General features: G+C 37.4%; 1 protein-coding gene across 4 annotated transcripts in view; it reads right to left on the bottom strand.

The window, feature by feature from the left end:
• RGS12 (regulator of G protein signaling 12) overlaps window positions 1-17,081 on the bottom strand; it is an 88,360-nt gene that overhangs the window by 26,983 nt on the left and 44,296 nt on the right. For all 4 annotated transcript variants that reach the window (XM_065660206.1, XM_065660214.1, XM_065660199.1 and 1 more), the window contains 4 exons: window positions 16,090-16,111; window positions 8,186-8,355; window positions 4,776-4,868; window positions 3,439-3,582 (listed from right to left, as the gene is read on the bottom strand). In XM_065660206.1, the coding sequence (XP_065516278.1) occupies window positions 3,439-3,582; window positions 4,776-4,868; window positions 8,186-8,355; window positions 16,090-16,111 (429 nt within the window). The remainder of the gene's footprint in view (window positions 1-3,438; window positions 3,583-4,775; window positions 4,869-8,185; window positions 8,356-16,089; window positions 16,112-17,081) is intronic.

Raw genomic sequence — 17,081 nt, forward strand, 5'->3', positions numbered from 1 at the left:
TATTTTAAGTGAATCCATAGTTCTACCTTTATATGCTCTCCAATGATTCACTTGATCTGAAAAAACAGTATGAATGCCACCTTCTTTAGACATGACAAATTCCCTAAAATCAAATAAAGGTGTAGGCAACACAACTCTTTATGGCATTCCCAAGAGTCTACAGGGAAGTCACAGTAGCACAGTTGCTGATGGAAATCATTCTTCAGATTGTGCAAAGACACCACTCTCAACAAGCATTAGCCCAAAACTTTTCTGGCAAACAGCAAGATGGCACAGATATAATTTGATCCTGCAGCATCACAGAAACCTAATTCAAACTGAATGCTGACTTCCACAATCTTGCCTTCCCCCCATATATTCCCATTTCCTCTCACATTTGTTGGGTTTTTAATGCACTGTTTTCTGCATGGTAAGCTATGGAAAAAATACTTCTGTAGGGTTAGTTTTACCAGCATAACCTGCTGGAACAGCTTGGCACAAAGTCTGATGTGTCCTCAATGAAGTGTCAAATTGATAATCCAGTGTCAAAGATGTCCCACTTAAAAAAACTGCTCACAAAGGGGAATTGCTCTCTCATGAGATGAAACATAAAATCTTTCTCTGACTACAGGTACACAGGCAGAACTCAAAAAGGCAACTACAGAACACAAGCAGTCTTTGGGCCATGGCTCAACAAATTATTCAGTACACAACACATATAGATTTGAAAAACTTCTTGTGTTCTGCTGAGCTGAAAGAATAATACTGTGGTGTATTGCTAAAACAACATTAAACACAGAGGGGCAACTACAAGACATCAAAATGCTTCAATCCCAAGGACCCACAGATGCACTGCAGATGCAAGGTTATTGGGGAAAAACAGTATGAAAAATGCAAACACTAAAACAGATGCAAAACCCAGGGTAACTGAAGAATACAGAAGGCTTCACCTTTTTGAGGTTTTAAGAAAATTAAACCTATAGAGGTTACACTCCTTGACAAATAATTGTATTTTAAGCCAAATGCAATTTGTGACCTGAAAATATGACATGATTCCACAGTACAGCTGTGGAACAAATACCTTGAATAAAATACAATTTCAGGATGAAAACCAAATTTTTCAGAGTTGCTTGCTGTCACAGAATCTAGCACCAGAAGATGATGAAATTATTATTCCATGTTAGGTCAGAAGAATAAAGGAAAACAATTGCAGAGAACCAAGAGACACAGTTACTGCAGAGATGCAGTCCGCAGAGTAAGCATACTTAATACAGTAAAAACATTTCAATGTTTGAACTTTCCTGGACAGATTGATGACAGGTTAACTATATTGCCTTGAGCTGATCATCATCTGCCCTAGTATGTTGCTAGCCCACACTACATCCCCAATTTCCTATATTTAGCATGATTATTAGAATTATTTGGAAAAAAAAATCTAGCAGATGCTATTTCTTGTTCTTAGAAATGAGAAAAAGAAATATATCTTAAAAAATCATTATTTGAACCTTATACATAAGCAAGGGTAGAAAAGCATACATATACACCTGTGTAACTCTACATGAAGTAAATTATTTTTATTTTTATTCTTATTTTTATTTTAGTATCTTCCAGTGGCCTACACTGTCTTGCATCCGGAAACACTTAAAATGCTTGCTCTTGTCCTCAGAAACAGTGAAATCCTAACCAGGTGTTTTGGCTGCATCCACACGGTCATATTACAACACTGCTGATAAGATCAAGGGCAAATCTGTCGGGCTATGGACAGAAAGCAGCTTCTAGCAACATTTCCAACAGGCAGAGCTTGAAAGATAACAGCCTCAGCAAAGCTTTCCAAAGCACTTTCCCAAACACACTTCCGTAAATCCACAACAGCCTTACAGCAACACTCCCTATTCCCAAGCATAATAAACACCCTGCGACCACCGCAGATCACTCTATGCTCACTGCTGAAATCTAAAAGCTCTTGTCAAAGACCACAAATGCAGAGCTTTTGCATTATGAAGATGGTGTCGCCACCATGACTTTTTACCCTTAGTGAAACCAAGATATTAAGGGCCATCAAGATTGCTGATGACTCAGCACTGACCTCAGCCAGGCAACACACCACTAGTAAATCAGCTGGCACACATAGCTCCAAGTCCACTTTGGCAGAAATAACTCTCATTCTGCTTCACCTAATTTTACACTGCGAGGAACAGGTTTGACTGAGGGTTCCAATGGGAGACCTACAGAGGCATTGACAATTTGAGATAAGCAGGTCAGGTCCACACAAGCCACATGGCTGGGATTAGACCCACAGCAGCACTTCAACATCGGCATTTCCACCCACCACATGAGCCCTCCAACCTAAGGACAAGGCGTTTTCAAAGAAGGAAGAAAACGTGCCTCAGCCCAGCCACCATGCTCATAAGAACACTTTCTGCTCCACCAAACAATTGAAGTACGGGCTCCACAAAACCAAGATGAAGAGTGCACAATAAAATGTCTATGAAGATTGTGGCTGGTAATTCACACAGAAGCCTCAGGCCTTGGTAGGCGAACTGGGGGTAGCTGTAGTGCTAGACGCGACTAAACCGGCAATTAGACATACCTTTCTATCTCCACAGATGTAGGGAGGTACTATACCCACCTGCTCAGATTGCCTCAAAAGCATGTGATCTGATGCTGCACAAAGACTAAGATTGTGACCTGCTTCATTTATGCAGATTTATCTGCATAACTGAATTATAATTTATAGATTTATATAATATATAATTATAAAATTATAGATTTATGTAGTTAAATCTATATTCTAGACGTCTAAATAACATGATCTCAAAATTATTTCTACTAATAAAATGTTAGGGTGGGAGAGTTACCAAAGAGATTACTTAGGAGAATAAAGAAGAAACTTAAATTCTACAGAAAATGTACAATTTATCCTGTTGTTACATAACTGTTCTCTTCTGAACATTAATATACATCCACTTCAGAGGTCTTTAGACACCAGCAGTTTTAACAAGCTCTTTGTCTAACAGTTCTATTAAAGCTTAAGGGAAGGACTCCCTTAACACAACAGACATATTTTACAAACCACTTTGACCAAAATTAGACACTATTTGTGTAAACAACTGTCCACTACAGAAAAGAATAAGCAACCATATGCAAACACCATATGCAATGGCGTTGCAACACATGGAATTATTTACTTGCACCAAACCTTGATGTCAATAATAGCATTTTTCATATTATTTTTTAGTTAACAGCAATTTTCTACACATATACAAAAACAAGTCAAGCTGCTTTCCATTATACAGCCTTTTTCTATTCTGCTAACAGGACCTATATCGTCTTCACTACAATGTCTTTTTATACACAGTAAAACATACAGCATCTGAAACTACTTTTGTTGATTTCAAAGTACTTCAAAGGAAAAGATAACTGACATAACTGTACAGCAGTCATGTTTTGTATGGTTACCTGAAGTTGCTGTTCCTTGAACATATCAGGATGTGGAGAATTGAGAATATCATCTGCCAACTGTGCCTGGCTATCGATATTAACGGGGGTTGTAGCTTTGCTACACAAGAACTTACTGAAGATCTCCCGAGCTCTGTAAGAAAGCTACAGAAAAGAAATGTTAAATGTGTGTTTGCTTTAAAACCATATTTTTAGACAGGCATTTCTTACACTGATATATTCCACCCCAAATATACACAGCCATTCCAGTTTCCTTCATATATAAGCATTTTTTACTTAACAGCTTTTATTAGTTTAGGCATACAAATAGGGTTTTCCCTTTAAAATTACAAATATTCATTAAATATTTCTTAAGCAGTAAAAGTTGCCATCTAAATAAAAAATCAAATTATCAGACTATGAAAATAGTAAAAGCGAAGCGCCTCAAATGCTGTCTGAGCAGGGAGAACAGATTTTTTTTAGATTTTAGACCTTTTACATAACAGTTACTATTTAAATAAATCCTCTGAGCTTCAAATTCTTGAAGTTAGAAAGAGGTAAGTATACAGAAGAATGTTTACGGTAAAAAACATTCATGTTCTATCTTTACCTTGTTTACTTTGAAACACCCACATTCTGGATATAGTGAGAAAAAACCCCACCAAACCTAGCTCAGAGTCCTTAAGGGTAGTGTTCAGAAAATACAGTTCGAAGGCAGAAGAAAGTAGGGGAAAAGCCTCAGTGGATCACAGAAGAGCAAAGAGGGACATGGAAAATGTAAGTGTTTCCACAGTGTAAACCTGACTAGATTTGGCTGTGGTGTAGAAAGAAGTGTTGCCAACCTGCACATGATACAAACTTCACTAAAACTGCCTGACCAATGTAGGACTATCTTAAAAGGATAAGATGGAGATTCTCATAACTTGTGAACAATTATGATTACACTCACGACAGCAGGTAAAGCTAAGTTAGTCATAAACACAGTGTCTTGGCTACTAAAGACAGTCTAGCTGAAAAAGCACATGAGGCTAATTTCTACCTCTTTGAGATGTTAAACTAACTTGCTTTGCAGTCCCTTGCGCTGGGCAACTGCAGGTAGCCATTTTTCAACACCCAGTAAACCTTAGCTCATTTTTACAGAGCTAACTCCACACTGCACTGCAGTCTAAACATACCAAACATCTTCAACTTGTGACAGTACTCCCAGGGGACTGAGAAAAGGAGACGGAGGCTCCAACCCTATTCTAGTGAAGGCACAGTACAAAGACCAAGCAGAGCTCCAATAATTTCAATAATCTTGAAGAAGTAAAAGTTTTTGAAGAGGCAACACCATGTACTGCGATACAACACTGACTTACCTCTTTTTTATCATGTGCAGGTACATGGTTAAAATATTCACAGGCCTGCCAAAATAAAATATTTTCTTCGCTAAATTCTTTCCGTAGAAATTCCTAGAGGGAAAAATGAACAAATAGATGTCTCAGAGGAAAGTTCTTTGCAATTTCAAGTTACATATTTATAATGCTTGGTAAGTTTGCATAAAATTGACATTTCAGTCAGTATCACACTCCAGTTTTCCTCTAAAGTAAAAGTCAATGCCTATTCGATATAAGCCTAGTGCTTCTCCTCTTTCTCATTTCTTTTTAAATGTATATGATTGAGGAGAATCCATGAAGTAACAATCAAATCATTTGCACATATAAAGACAAAGTTTGAAACTTCGTGTTAAGTAGTATATAAACTATCATAGAATCATAGATTCATAGAATAGTTAGGGTTGGAGAGACCTTAAGATCATCTAGTTCCAACCCCCAAACTAGTGAATGAACTTTAAGTATAAATTTAAGTAATTTATAAAACATTTCAAAATTACACTACAAACCAGCTATCTTTAATAGCTGTCCTACTAGTAAAATAGAGTAGATGTTTATCAAGCAGTGCCTATAATCAATCCTGTATTTACTAGCGTCTTTCTGCATCACACGGCAACTTCAAAAAGTCTTGTAGCACTGCTTGCTGATGTGGTTACATGGGTTCACTTTGGAAAACACACACTTAGAGGGGAAAGAAAATACCCAATGCCCAGGACAACACAATAATTGGGACATTTATATGGGACTCCATTCAGCTAGGAAACTGTATAACCACAAACTGCCCCGGTTCAGTTCTGTATAATATATTTTCTCATCATATGTTTCTTGAAAGTGTTTTAACCACTGGGGCCAAGAGGGGAAAGAAAAAATACAACTTGATTGCCTAAAAATATTATCTAGGCACTCATGAAATTGGAGCAGAACTCGTTTGCACTTCAGAGCTTTAGGTATCGGTGCTTCACTGGAAATATTAAGTCAGCCTGCAAGGCACAACCTTCTTTCAGGTGTCACACTGGTATTGCTCAAGCTTCCTTAACATCCAAGGAAGTCTCAGAATGCAGTGTAAGGGGAATCTTTGCAAAAATACTTAAAACTTATTTTTATTTATGCTTTTAAGATTTGCATGGAGTCCAACTGTTGGAAAGCAACAAAGGAACTACAACACAGGGTTTTAAATCTACTAGCAAGCTCTCAATTTAAACTAAAAGCTCTTCATGTACCTAACCTGAGACACCAAATGTATTAAAGACAATCCAGAGTAGTCAGGGGACATTTCTTCATTTTGCATAAAATTACAGCTTAAAAGAGAATTAAATTAGTGAGCAGGAACTGGAACTCAACTGCCTACCTCCTCACTCAGCGCCTTCACTATGAAACTACATTCTCCTGCTTGCTTTCTTTAAGGCCACATGATTTGAGCACAGCTGGCTGTACAATTCAGCTTCATCAAGAAGACTGAGTGGTGCCCCTGTTGGAACATTATGTAGTAGCCTAGCAGTTGTCACACATGGCTGGGAAGCTGGAGATGTTGTTCTGAACCACTTGAGGAGGGAACTTGCAATCAGGTCTCTCACTTCCCGGATGACTGCTCTAATCACCAAACTATTATGCAAAACGCGAGTATTTGCAAAACATGCAAAATCTCTTCTTCTTAGAGAGTATTTCCTGCTCTGTGACAAAGCTGTCCTCAGGAAAGGCCTATGCTGAATCCCAAATGTACCAAGATGCTTGCTATGCAATTATGAATTAAATGCTGATGCTTCAATGTTCTTGAATATTGGTAGAAATCTGTAACTGCACAGTGTTACAATAGTCAGGTTGCAAGCGAATCTAAGGAACGGCTCTGGATTTCCCCCCAGCCTTAAGAAAATGGTGGCGCACACAATAAGTTTCAGCATTCCCTAATTGTTCTTTAAATTGGGTATTTAACACATGCACTTTTGTGATGTTTATAATTTCTAGTTAAAATAAAATAGGGTAAAAAACTTCTTGAATATCTGAGGTTGCCATCTGCTGAAATGTAACTTCAACCTTTCAGTATGAAAATTTAATCAAATGACATTAGCTACTTTCTCATTTTTTAATACAAGTTTTGAAATTTTATAGGACTGAAAAATTACTGCACCTATTTCTAAAGTGCACATAAGTAAGTTTACTGATGGCTTAAAAGTAATTAGAAAAGACAACTAAATTTTCAGTAGTGCTGCCACAAACCACACCATTTTTCAGGTGGACTCTAATTTCAGATCAGAATTGGCATTTTTCTTTCAGTCTGATGAGAAGTCTCAGTATCTAAGCAAAAATACTAATAATTCTTGGGCTACTCTGCTAGGAAAAATGAAGAGACAGGGAATATAATATCCAGGACATATTATTTGCTTTCATCATCTCTGTTTTCTCAAACACATGTTCACTATTAATGTGTTCTTTGGGTCCCAACACAAGTAATGATGGAAGTCTGCTTATTAATCATTTTGATATTGTAATAATTTTATATCAAGTAAAGGAGTCTTTCTGCACTACTGCAGGTTCCAATAATCTACATCTACACCACAAGTTTCTCTACATTCTCTCTGTGAAAACCATTTTGGCAGCACAAGCTGTCCTTGTGCAACACATTTGGGACCTACAATATACCCTCAGTACAACAATGCAAAAAATATATACACCTTAATTTCCTTACATATCATAGAATCATAGAATAGTTAGGGTTGGAAAGAACCTTAAGATCAACTAGTTCCAACCCCCCTGCAGGGGCAGGGACACAACCATGCCACTCAATATAAAACAGATCATGGTATTTACGACCTCATAAATGTGCTGTGAAGAAGCTTAATTTATACTTTGCAAATACTCAGCACTACCCTGCAAGCTGCAGCTTTAACAATGCTTTTAGTTACCATGATTGTTTCCAGAAAATATTCCTGAAAGCATTTTGCAGTAACACAAGCAACTGTATCACTGAAACAAATCTTCTGTCTGGCTTATGAGATTTCAGTAGGTAAATGTGAATATATTACCAATTCTTGGGAAACTACTGAAACTGCTGCCTTTTTTTTTTCTTTCTTTTGTACAAAGGCTATACATACAAATACAACAAAATGTAACTGCTTTACAAAACAGGGAAGCTTTCTAAAAGCTGAGGTACAAAGCAAAATATAGCTTCCATTTTCATCTGACTTTCACCATTCAGAAATGTATGGCAATACGTGTATTGCTATGAACTGTGAACGAGTTCAAACTTCCAAACATGCTCACATCACAACTATGTAAGAATGAACTCCTATCTCTTGTCCTATGAAAGGATGGTGCCAGGAAAGAAGAAAGAATACAGGAAGATTACTGCAGCAGTATCAGGTATTTTGAAAGGAATCTTATGGTCTGTCAAAACTTACAGAGAAATACTTAACACCAATAGGATCCTGAAGAAGACGCTCAAACGAAACAGCCCAGCTTGCAACTCTTCTTTCTTGAAGTCGTCGACAGCTCTGTACGCTGGGAAGACTAGCATTGCTGCTGAGGCTGTTTTCACTGATGCAGTCTTTTAGATCAGTACTATTCAGCTCTGTTAGAAAGAATGAACAAATCTGTCAATAAAGGATTACTCACTTTTACTCTTCAGCATTGTTTACTGGATTTATTACACCTCCCGTTCAAGCTCACAATAATGCAGACTTCAAAATATCCCTCCCATCTTTTATTAGGAGTATCAGCATAGAAAAAAAAACCCAAACGTCTCTCAATTTTCTTCTGTTCCACTGCAAAGAAAATCAAATGAGTGTCTTCAAAGCAATCCCCTGCCAGAACCAAAAGGGGCAGGCACGAAAGGAAATCTTTTTTTCTTGCTTTGCAAAATGAAGTATTTTAGACAAAATTTTGTGCTTACATTCCTCACCCTGTGGACGGCACCAAGGAAGGTAGACCTTCCCTTAAACAGGAACTCCGAACTTTTTCATGGAAATGAAAGACTTCTGTTAAATACTGAAAATCTAGGAAGAGTCAACTACAGAAAAGGACACTAAGGAAAATGAGGTAGTAATAGCTGTCTTCCTCATCCACAGTAAGTAGAGGTATCAATTTGTTATGGTTTCTGATAAGAACAGGAATCTGTGACTCCCTTCCAGACTCAAGCTAACATGGCACAATGATCTAGGGGTCAGAAGCTGAGAAACAACCAGATTCTTTAGATCTTGACAAAAACAAAAGTGTTTTTTCTATTCTGAAAACAAATTAACAAGAACTCACAGAGAATTCAAGACAAGACAACCTTGTGCAGCAGCCTAATTAATAATTTCAAGTGTCAACCCCAGATCATCTTTTATCACATACCAGTAGACAGAATATCCACAAAGGTGTTCTTAAAGTGACCACCTACTCATGAAAGTGCAAAAGTGAAAGAAATGGCTGCTCTAAGTAGAAGGATCTGTAGATAACATGCTCCTATTCACAAATTTGCTACTTAGTTGTTGCATGACCTGTTACAAACCACCATTCTCCCCATCTCTCGGTAAACACAAGTGTAAAACTGCCATAGCTGTACTCACACACAGAGGTAAACTGAGGTTTAATTAATTGTGAAGACACAATTAAATAAAGCCCTGAGCTATCTACTGTAAGGGTGGTGAGGCACTGGAATGGGTTGCACAGGGAAGCTGTGAATGCTCCATCCCTGACAGTGTTAAAGGCCAGGTAGGACAGAGCCTTGTGTGGGATGGTTTAGTGTGATGTGTCCCTGCCCATGGCAGGGGGGGTGGAACTGGATGATCTTAAGGTCCTTTCCAACCCTAACTATTCTATGATTTTATGTTTTGATCTCATAATGGACCCTGCTTTGAGCAGGAGAGGTTGCATTAGAGAGATGCCAAACTGGATGTGATTCTGTGATGATGGGATACAAATGCAGACATTAAATTATTTGAAAACTAGTAGTAACTGATGTGAGAAAATAATATGCTCAAGTAAAATAGGGGGTATCTTCAATTGTTCTGTGCCAAATGGAAAAGCAAATGTATAGCTCGCAATAAATGTGAACTGATTGAGAAAGCTGAATTCACAACCAGTAAGAAATGGCCTACTCTTCACAGGGACATTTTTTATTGGAATTTCTCTCTCTCAGTTAATTCCCTGGACTAACTAAAGCAAAGAGTAAGTTCACCAAAATTACTACTTTATAAGACCTCCTGAGATCTCATTTTCTTTAATATATACACATATAGTTACATTCCTATATTCAAAGCACTTTGCGTTTCCAACTTCTATGTTACAAAGCATTACTGCATAGAATGTTTTGTATACCTCCCTAGAAGTATAAATTTTGATGAAAGGACCATTCAAAGACATAAGATTAGGAAAATAGTTATAAAATAGTTGTAAACATATTTTTAAAACAAATGGTTCTGAAATTTCATTTTTAAATTTATCGTATAGCTCGGAAATATCTACTAAGATGTAAGAGTCAGCTACTGAGAACTTCTATGAGCAAAGCTGTTGTTTAAGACAAAGATACAGAATTAGATTAGGGAAGAATGAAAACGTAACTTTGTATTTTCAATAAGGATAACATTTAAGGACCATAATAACACATAAGTTTTATAAATATTTTTCTTTGCCTAATCATCATATAAATTCAAACTAATTAAAAGCACTCAGCAAATAATGCCAAATTTTCTTATAGCAAATACTTTTTCCTTTAACACATATGAAAGATTATAACAAAATCAACTCAGCTTCGTGAGAGAATACCTGTCACCACAGTGAAACTATTGTGAAAGAAGCTAATGTGCATCTGAAGAGAATATCTAAATTTATTATCTGAAGTATTTTGCTTTAACTCTGCAGGGGGATACATTTTATTTTACAGTCCAGGATATAAATAGACACCAACTTCTTGATAGATCTGTAACAGTTTCAGATACTGCCTCACTCCTAGAGGGTTCAATCCCCAGTGTTCTCCAATGATGAATGATGAACATTTCCTAGTTCCTCTCAGGCAAAACGAGAGGTAAACTCATTCCACAACCCAAACCATTTAAACCTACTTGGCTGACAGAGGGAGATTAGGGAGTAGCCATACAAGATGGTCAATTGTAAATCCACAAGTGACAGCACCTTAGGACTCAGAAGGGATTTCACACAGTTTTATGCCCAGCAGTCATTAACAGGTCAACTTTGCCTTCCTCCCTCTAAGTGGTGGCTGTTCAATTTCCCTATGGCACGCAGGAAGGCCAAGCTGCAATTACAGTCTGAGTGTTGACACCAGTGTGCGACTGCTAACTACCTTTAACTGCTAGCAGCTGCTTGCTCTCTAGCTTGTCAGAGTCACACTTGCTCTTAACTACCTGGAGTTCCTACTCCTCTGTTATGCTGCCCACTCTGGAGATCCCATGAAAACAAAGGAACCAAAACCAGGCTGCATTTTCAACAACTTTGAGAGCTACCAGCACAGGTCCTCCCGATGTGTTACAGCAGCATTAAAGGATTACTCATTCACGGTGAATTGTTTCTGCTCGGGTGAATTTTATTCAGCCAATTCAGATTTTTTCAGAAAGAACTGTTCGAGTTCATACTTAACCCTGACACTACTTTGTTTCCCCTTTAAGCAAAAAGGCGATCAGTTTGCCTTTAAAATCTGAACAGATTTCTGCTGGGGTGCCTGTCAACCTGAAAACAATGCAGAAAAAGGCTGTTTCCCAGAAAAGGCTTAGTTATTCTAGCTTCTTTTATCACATAGATAACAGTTGCAATTAAAACCTAGTGCAGGTACACCAGTTAGAATCTGAGAAAAAGAAAGGTCAGATAGGAAGAAAAACTCACCAGCTATAACACTAATACACAATTTATCTAATTTATGCTTGAAGACTGTATAAACTGTAACTCCCGCTCCACTCCTCTTGCAGAGGAATGTTTCCAGTGTAAGACTTCAGTATCAGGTTTCCTGACTCTCACAACTCCAGCATTCCTAGGTATACACAGCCCACCTTGGAAAGCAGGAAAGGAGAAACTTTCCAACTGAGTCACATATTTTGTCTAATGAGCACTGTGATAATCATTAGAGGAAACTAAGAGCTCTGATTCCCACGCGCAAACATTCTAACCACAAGGCTGCTGTGCAAAGCGACCTCCTGCTTCTTGTAAAGCATTTAAAAAGAGAAAACCAGCTATCAGGAACCACAGGATGCCAGAGAAGTTTACTGTAAAAATCCCAGCTTAGGTGCATGGACAACTTAGCAGTGTTGTGAAGTTTCCTAATGCCTGCCTTCCTTTCTCCATTCTGTGTAGAAGCACCAACTGATCTTATAACACATGTAAAAGGAGGCTCCTTACTCAAGCATCCCAAATCCCAGGGACCTAAGTTTATTTCTGTTCTGTTTGAGAACCACCATACCTAGCAAGGAAGCACTACTTTCTGGGCTAACTCATTTGATTTAATTTATTGCCTTCTTCAAATACAGAATTGATGCAGAATGCTTTCTAAAAATCCTCCAGACCCCGTATTTTACACATTTTGTATCTAAATATTCAGTGCATAAATTATTACCTTTATTTCACAAAAACAGCACTAGGTAAGAAAATGTAGGCATTTAAACAACTAAATTCTTGAAAGTATTCAGGATAAGATGGCTCTGAAGGTTTTTATTTAAATCATATAAAGAAGTAAATCGAAATATTAGATTAAGGATATTAGGATTAAGGGTATTTTTGTATGGATTTGTTTATAATATCCATATATATTTTTCAACCCTCTAAGACCTTTTATTATTGTGAGAAGCTACACGTATCGCTTGTAATCATCAGAATGTGTACATTCGTATAATTAAGATGATCCAGTTAATCACTCAATACGTTACCTGGATAAAGCTGATAAGAACCACTGTGGTGCCACTTAATCAAATACTTCAAGGCATTCACTGAAAGCCATCCTTCTGAATCCATACCAAGTTCAGCTGTAATGTCCCGGAACCCATTGGGTGCAGATTAGCCTTATTGTACGGCACATTGCTCCTCTGCAACTTTGGGATAAGGGAAGCTAATGCATTCCCCCTCAGCAATTCCTGGTAGCCTCTAACACCATTCTAAACAAATTGATTCTTTACCCTCACAGCTTCAAGCAGAAGAAAGCAATAGTATACTTAACACAAAGCATTATAAAATGCTATATAAATAATTTAAAGGAAAGACCTTTTGCCACTGCTGCTAAAGGAACTTGAATTATTTATGTTACGGTGGAACACAGCTACACAAGCATGCTCTGACAACGTAACTAACAAGTCATATACCTGTTGGAGGAGACGATCCTTCTGTATTTGTAGCGTAAAAAAGTATAAACAGTGTTTTGTTTTATTTGGGGCTTCATTGTGGATATTTTGCTCTACCTTCTTGAGTTACTTTTCAGAATAGAGTTTTACATTATTTATTATTGTAAACATCAGATTCCTTCCAAAAAAAATCTTTAAGAATGCTTTTTCTTACGAAAATTCCTTCCAGGTGATGAACATTAAAAACAAAAAGCAGCAGAAACTACGGCAAAGTAGTATCTTCATAAAAAGACATGTTTTGTAACATGTCTGCTATGCTTAAGCATTTGGAAATACTAGATCAGCTTTGTGGAAGTGATATCTGTAGGGAATAGCAGGTAAGAGCTGACTTAGGAATTCTCAGTAGCTCAAATACCTCACCACATGTCTATCTGGGATATGAATGATCATGTAGTTCTATCATATGTCCTTTAACCTTCAGTTTTTCCCTTAAGATCGATGTAAAGGTGCCATCTAGGTATCAATAGCCAAAGTCAGACATTAACTGGGGACTACTGACCACCCCTGTGATGATTTAGATGGCACAGTGCTCAAAACACCAGCCACACAGCCATAGCCTGCGTGCTGTGTACACACTCACTATTTCTACAGGCAGCAGGAATGGACAGCTTCCAAAATGGGAAGTAGGAGAAATCAACTAATTAGAGGTTGTTGTAGTAACATAAAAAGGTTTCTGCGATTCTAGAGCACAGGTGCTGCAGATTAATTGATCCATAGCAGTTATCCTGCAGCTAAACAGTATCACAGCTTGCATTCTGACTTTCTGCAATTCATTAAGCACATCGATTACAGTTAAGAGTTGCTACTGTTCAGCATCTCTGGAAACAACACTAATTCAAGAACCTGTATCTTTTACATGTTACCTATCTTGCAAAGCCCAAGCACACAGTTTTGGCATCCTGGGCTTGTGCAAGCTGAATTACCATGTAAAGTAAATGCATCAAGAGGTAGATGGTTCCCAGTGCCTGGCTCTAATGAAATAAAAGCCATATGACATGAAGCTTTATTGACCATCAAAATAAAATGTACAGGGAGCTGTCATGACTCCTATTATACTGAAGGGATGTATATAAACACACAATAATTACTTTTTACACATAAATTTCCCTTCCCAGACTAAAGATTAACAACAGTATTTATAGTACCTAGTTACGTATCAGCCTTCCAGTATCTGAAGGGGGCCTACAATGATGCTGGAGAGAGACTCATCAGCGACTGTAGTGATAGGACAAGGGGTGATGGGTTTAAACAGGGGAAGTTTAGGTTAGAGGTAAGGAAGAAATTCTTTATTGTGACAGTGGTAAGGCACTTGAACAGGCTGCTCAGGAAGTGGAGGCTGCCCCATCCCTGGCAGTGTTCAAGGCCAGATTGGACAGGACTTTGAGCAACCTTGTGAATTGGAAGGTGTCCCTGTCAATGGCAGGAGGTTGGAACAAGAAGACATTAAGGTCCTTTCTAACCCAAACCATTCTATGATTCTACATGTACAAATACTAACACTAGAATTTAGTCTAGGAAGGGAATTATGGACTACTATACTAATAGTTGCACTCGTGAAAATTTATCTAATCTAGACATGCCCTAACACGTGTAAATCTGTGGATCTACTAATGAATTAGTGAGATTGGAGAAGATTGAAAAAAATTCAGTGCTGTGACATATTCAATAAAAGTGAACGCCTAAAAATGTAGTTCAGAAATTAATCAGAGCTTTTCACTTAATGCAGCTTTAAATAAAACTAGTAAGGATTTTATTTCATTTCACTTTTCCAGGTTGCAGTTTCTCTGGTTCTTATTTTGTGAATCCACTTTCCAGGTACTTAAGGACTGATTTAATATTACTCAGTATAGTTCAACTACCACTTTTTATACAAATTACATACCTCCTCTTTTATAGCATTTAACAATGAAGAGAGAGTCCATGTTAAATCTTCAACACTAGCTGACAAAATAGGTCATACAACTCAGCAGAAATATGCATATAACTTATTGCCTGTTCTTTCACCTCTGCAACCGACATGGCCTTTAGATTCATTACTTCACAAAACCGTATAAAATTCATTGTCAAAACATGGAAATGGAATTGGAATGACATACAAAACTCATATTGGAAGAACTGAAAATAAGTCAGTAAAAACTACAGGTTTTGTAGTTTTGCAAGGAGTCAGAAATCAGGGCACAATGGCGTTTTGTGAATAGTATTTCTAATTTTGCATTTACATTAAAAACCAGTATCTTTACCTTTCAAAATATTTCATCAATTTCATTGCACTGGGGCAACACAGATTGTCCCCTTTTTATACCATTAAACTGTCTTGTACTGTTGTGAAAGAACAGCAAACATAAAAATATGTATGTGAGTTTCCCTGCAGGATCAGCAAACCAACTCCTGCCAAGCAAGAAAAGTGAGAAAAGCCATCTCCTGTATACCCTAAACTAAACAGATTCCTTTATTCCATAAAGGAAGCATACTTAAATGTTTCAATTAACTTCAAAGGTTCAGAGAAATCATCTTCTAATGTTTAACAAAGAGTGGATGTCCTTTAAAACATTAAAGCCATGTGAAAGTCATAACAAACAAGGTTAGGTGACATAAAGAGGAGTTTATTTAGAGGTAGTCCAGAACTGCAAAACCTCCATAGTGGGATTTTCCAAGTATCAAATTACTTACCCCCTTCTCAAAATGCATCACTCTGCAAAGAAATTTCAACCTCATCACATGCACCAATACAGCTTATAACTGTAGAGCTAGAGCATTATCTCTTCAAAAGCAGTATATGTAAAGGACAATAAAATAGAGACCAAGATTTTATCTACCATCCTATTATACAGAAGTCTACCAGCTCTGCCTAAGAAGGCACAAAGTTCTGCACCACTTTGGACAACCATCTTGTAATATGTCACCTTATTTACTGTATATTGTATTGTTTAATGTGGAAAATCGATTTTTTTTCATTATAAAAGTAAAAATAAGCTTCAGCTTACCTCCATCAGAAACAGTTGCTGACTGCAATAAGAAAGAGAAAAATAAGTGTTACTTAAGTTTCATGGTATTAGAAATAAGTTTCATGGTATTAGAAATCTCTCAGCTTCACACAGTATTTGAAATGTTAGCTACTTTTATCATCTTATTAACAACAGATAACACAAGAGAGGAAAATCTAAAGAAACCAGCTGTTACTTTCTCATAGGTGTTTCCTCCCAGCCACAAAATTCATGCCAGGCCTTTTAACCACTGTCCTGGAATTTGATCTCACTAGCATTTATTGCACAAAGTACTTCCTGCTGTGAATAGCCACACTGCTTCCAGCAGTCCTTCTTAGATTAATAGAGTCAATCAGTTGGTGTATGTGAGAAAACAGGTATCTTAAAACCGACCTGCAAAGGCTTAAAATGAAAACACCTCATTTAACTTTATTTAGCTGCAGATGGGAATCAAAATTAAAATTCAATATTTTGTCAGTCAGGTGACTCTGAAAACTTGCCCTGTTGATCATTTCTGACTTCCACAGAGCCAAAAGGATGTTAAGAGTGTTTCCAATAAGTTAGGCAAGAACTCCTCACATCCTCTACTAGTACATCAAATTTTCAAGGACAAATAGCCTTCTAGTGACATGCCAAAGTTTATGTGCTTATCTGCCCTAAACTTCTCATCTTTGATCGCAAATTACCTGAAGGCAGCTAGTATTTCTACACCACCATATAGGTGACCACTTCCCAAACATGTACTTATACCTTGACACTCAGCTGAGTGAAAAACTGGAAGGACAGCTCATTTTTTGATTGATTTCTAATGGCTATTAAAAATTACTATTTTCTATTTCACTGCAAGATCTCACACTGTTGTTAATACTATCTGAAGAACATCACACGTTATAAAATGTTGTGTCCTCACCGTTCACAGCAGGAGATCTACTATTTAATGTAAGTCTAAATTAGTCTCCATTGACATCATTCGTCTCGCGCTACTTCAAATG

This window comes from Lathamus discolor, chromosome 1 (assembly GCF_037157495.1).
Source record: "Lathamus discolor isolate bLatDis1 chromosome 1, bLatDis1.hap1, whole genome shotgun sequence".
Taxonomy (NCBI): domain Eukaryota; kingdom Metazoa; phylum Chordata; class Aves; order Psittaciformes; family Psittacidae; genus Lathamus; species Lathamus discolor.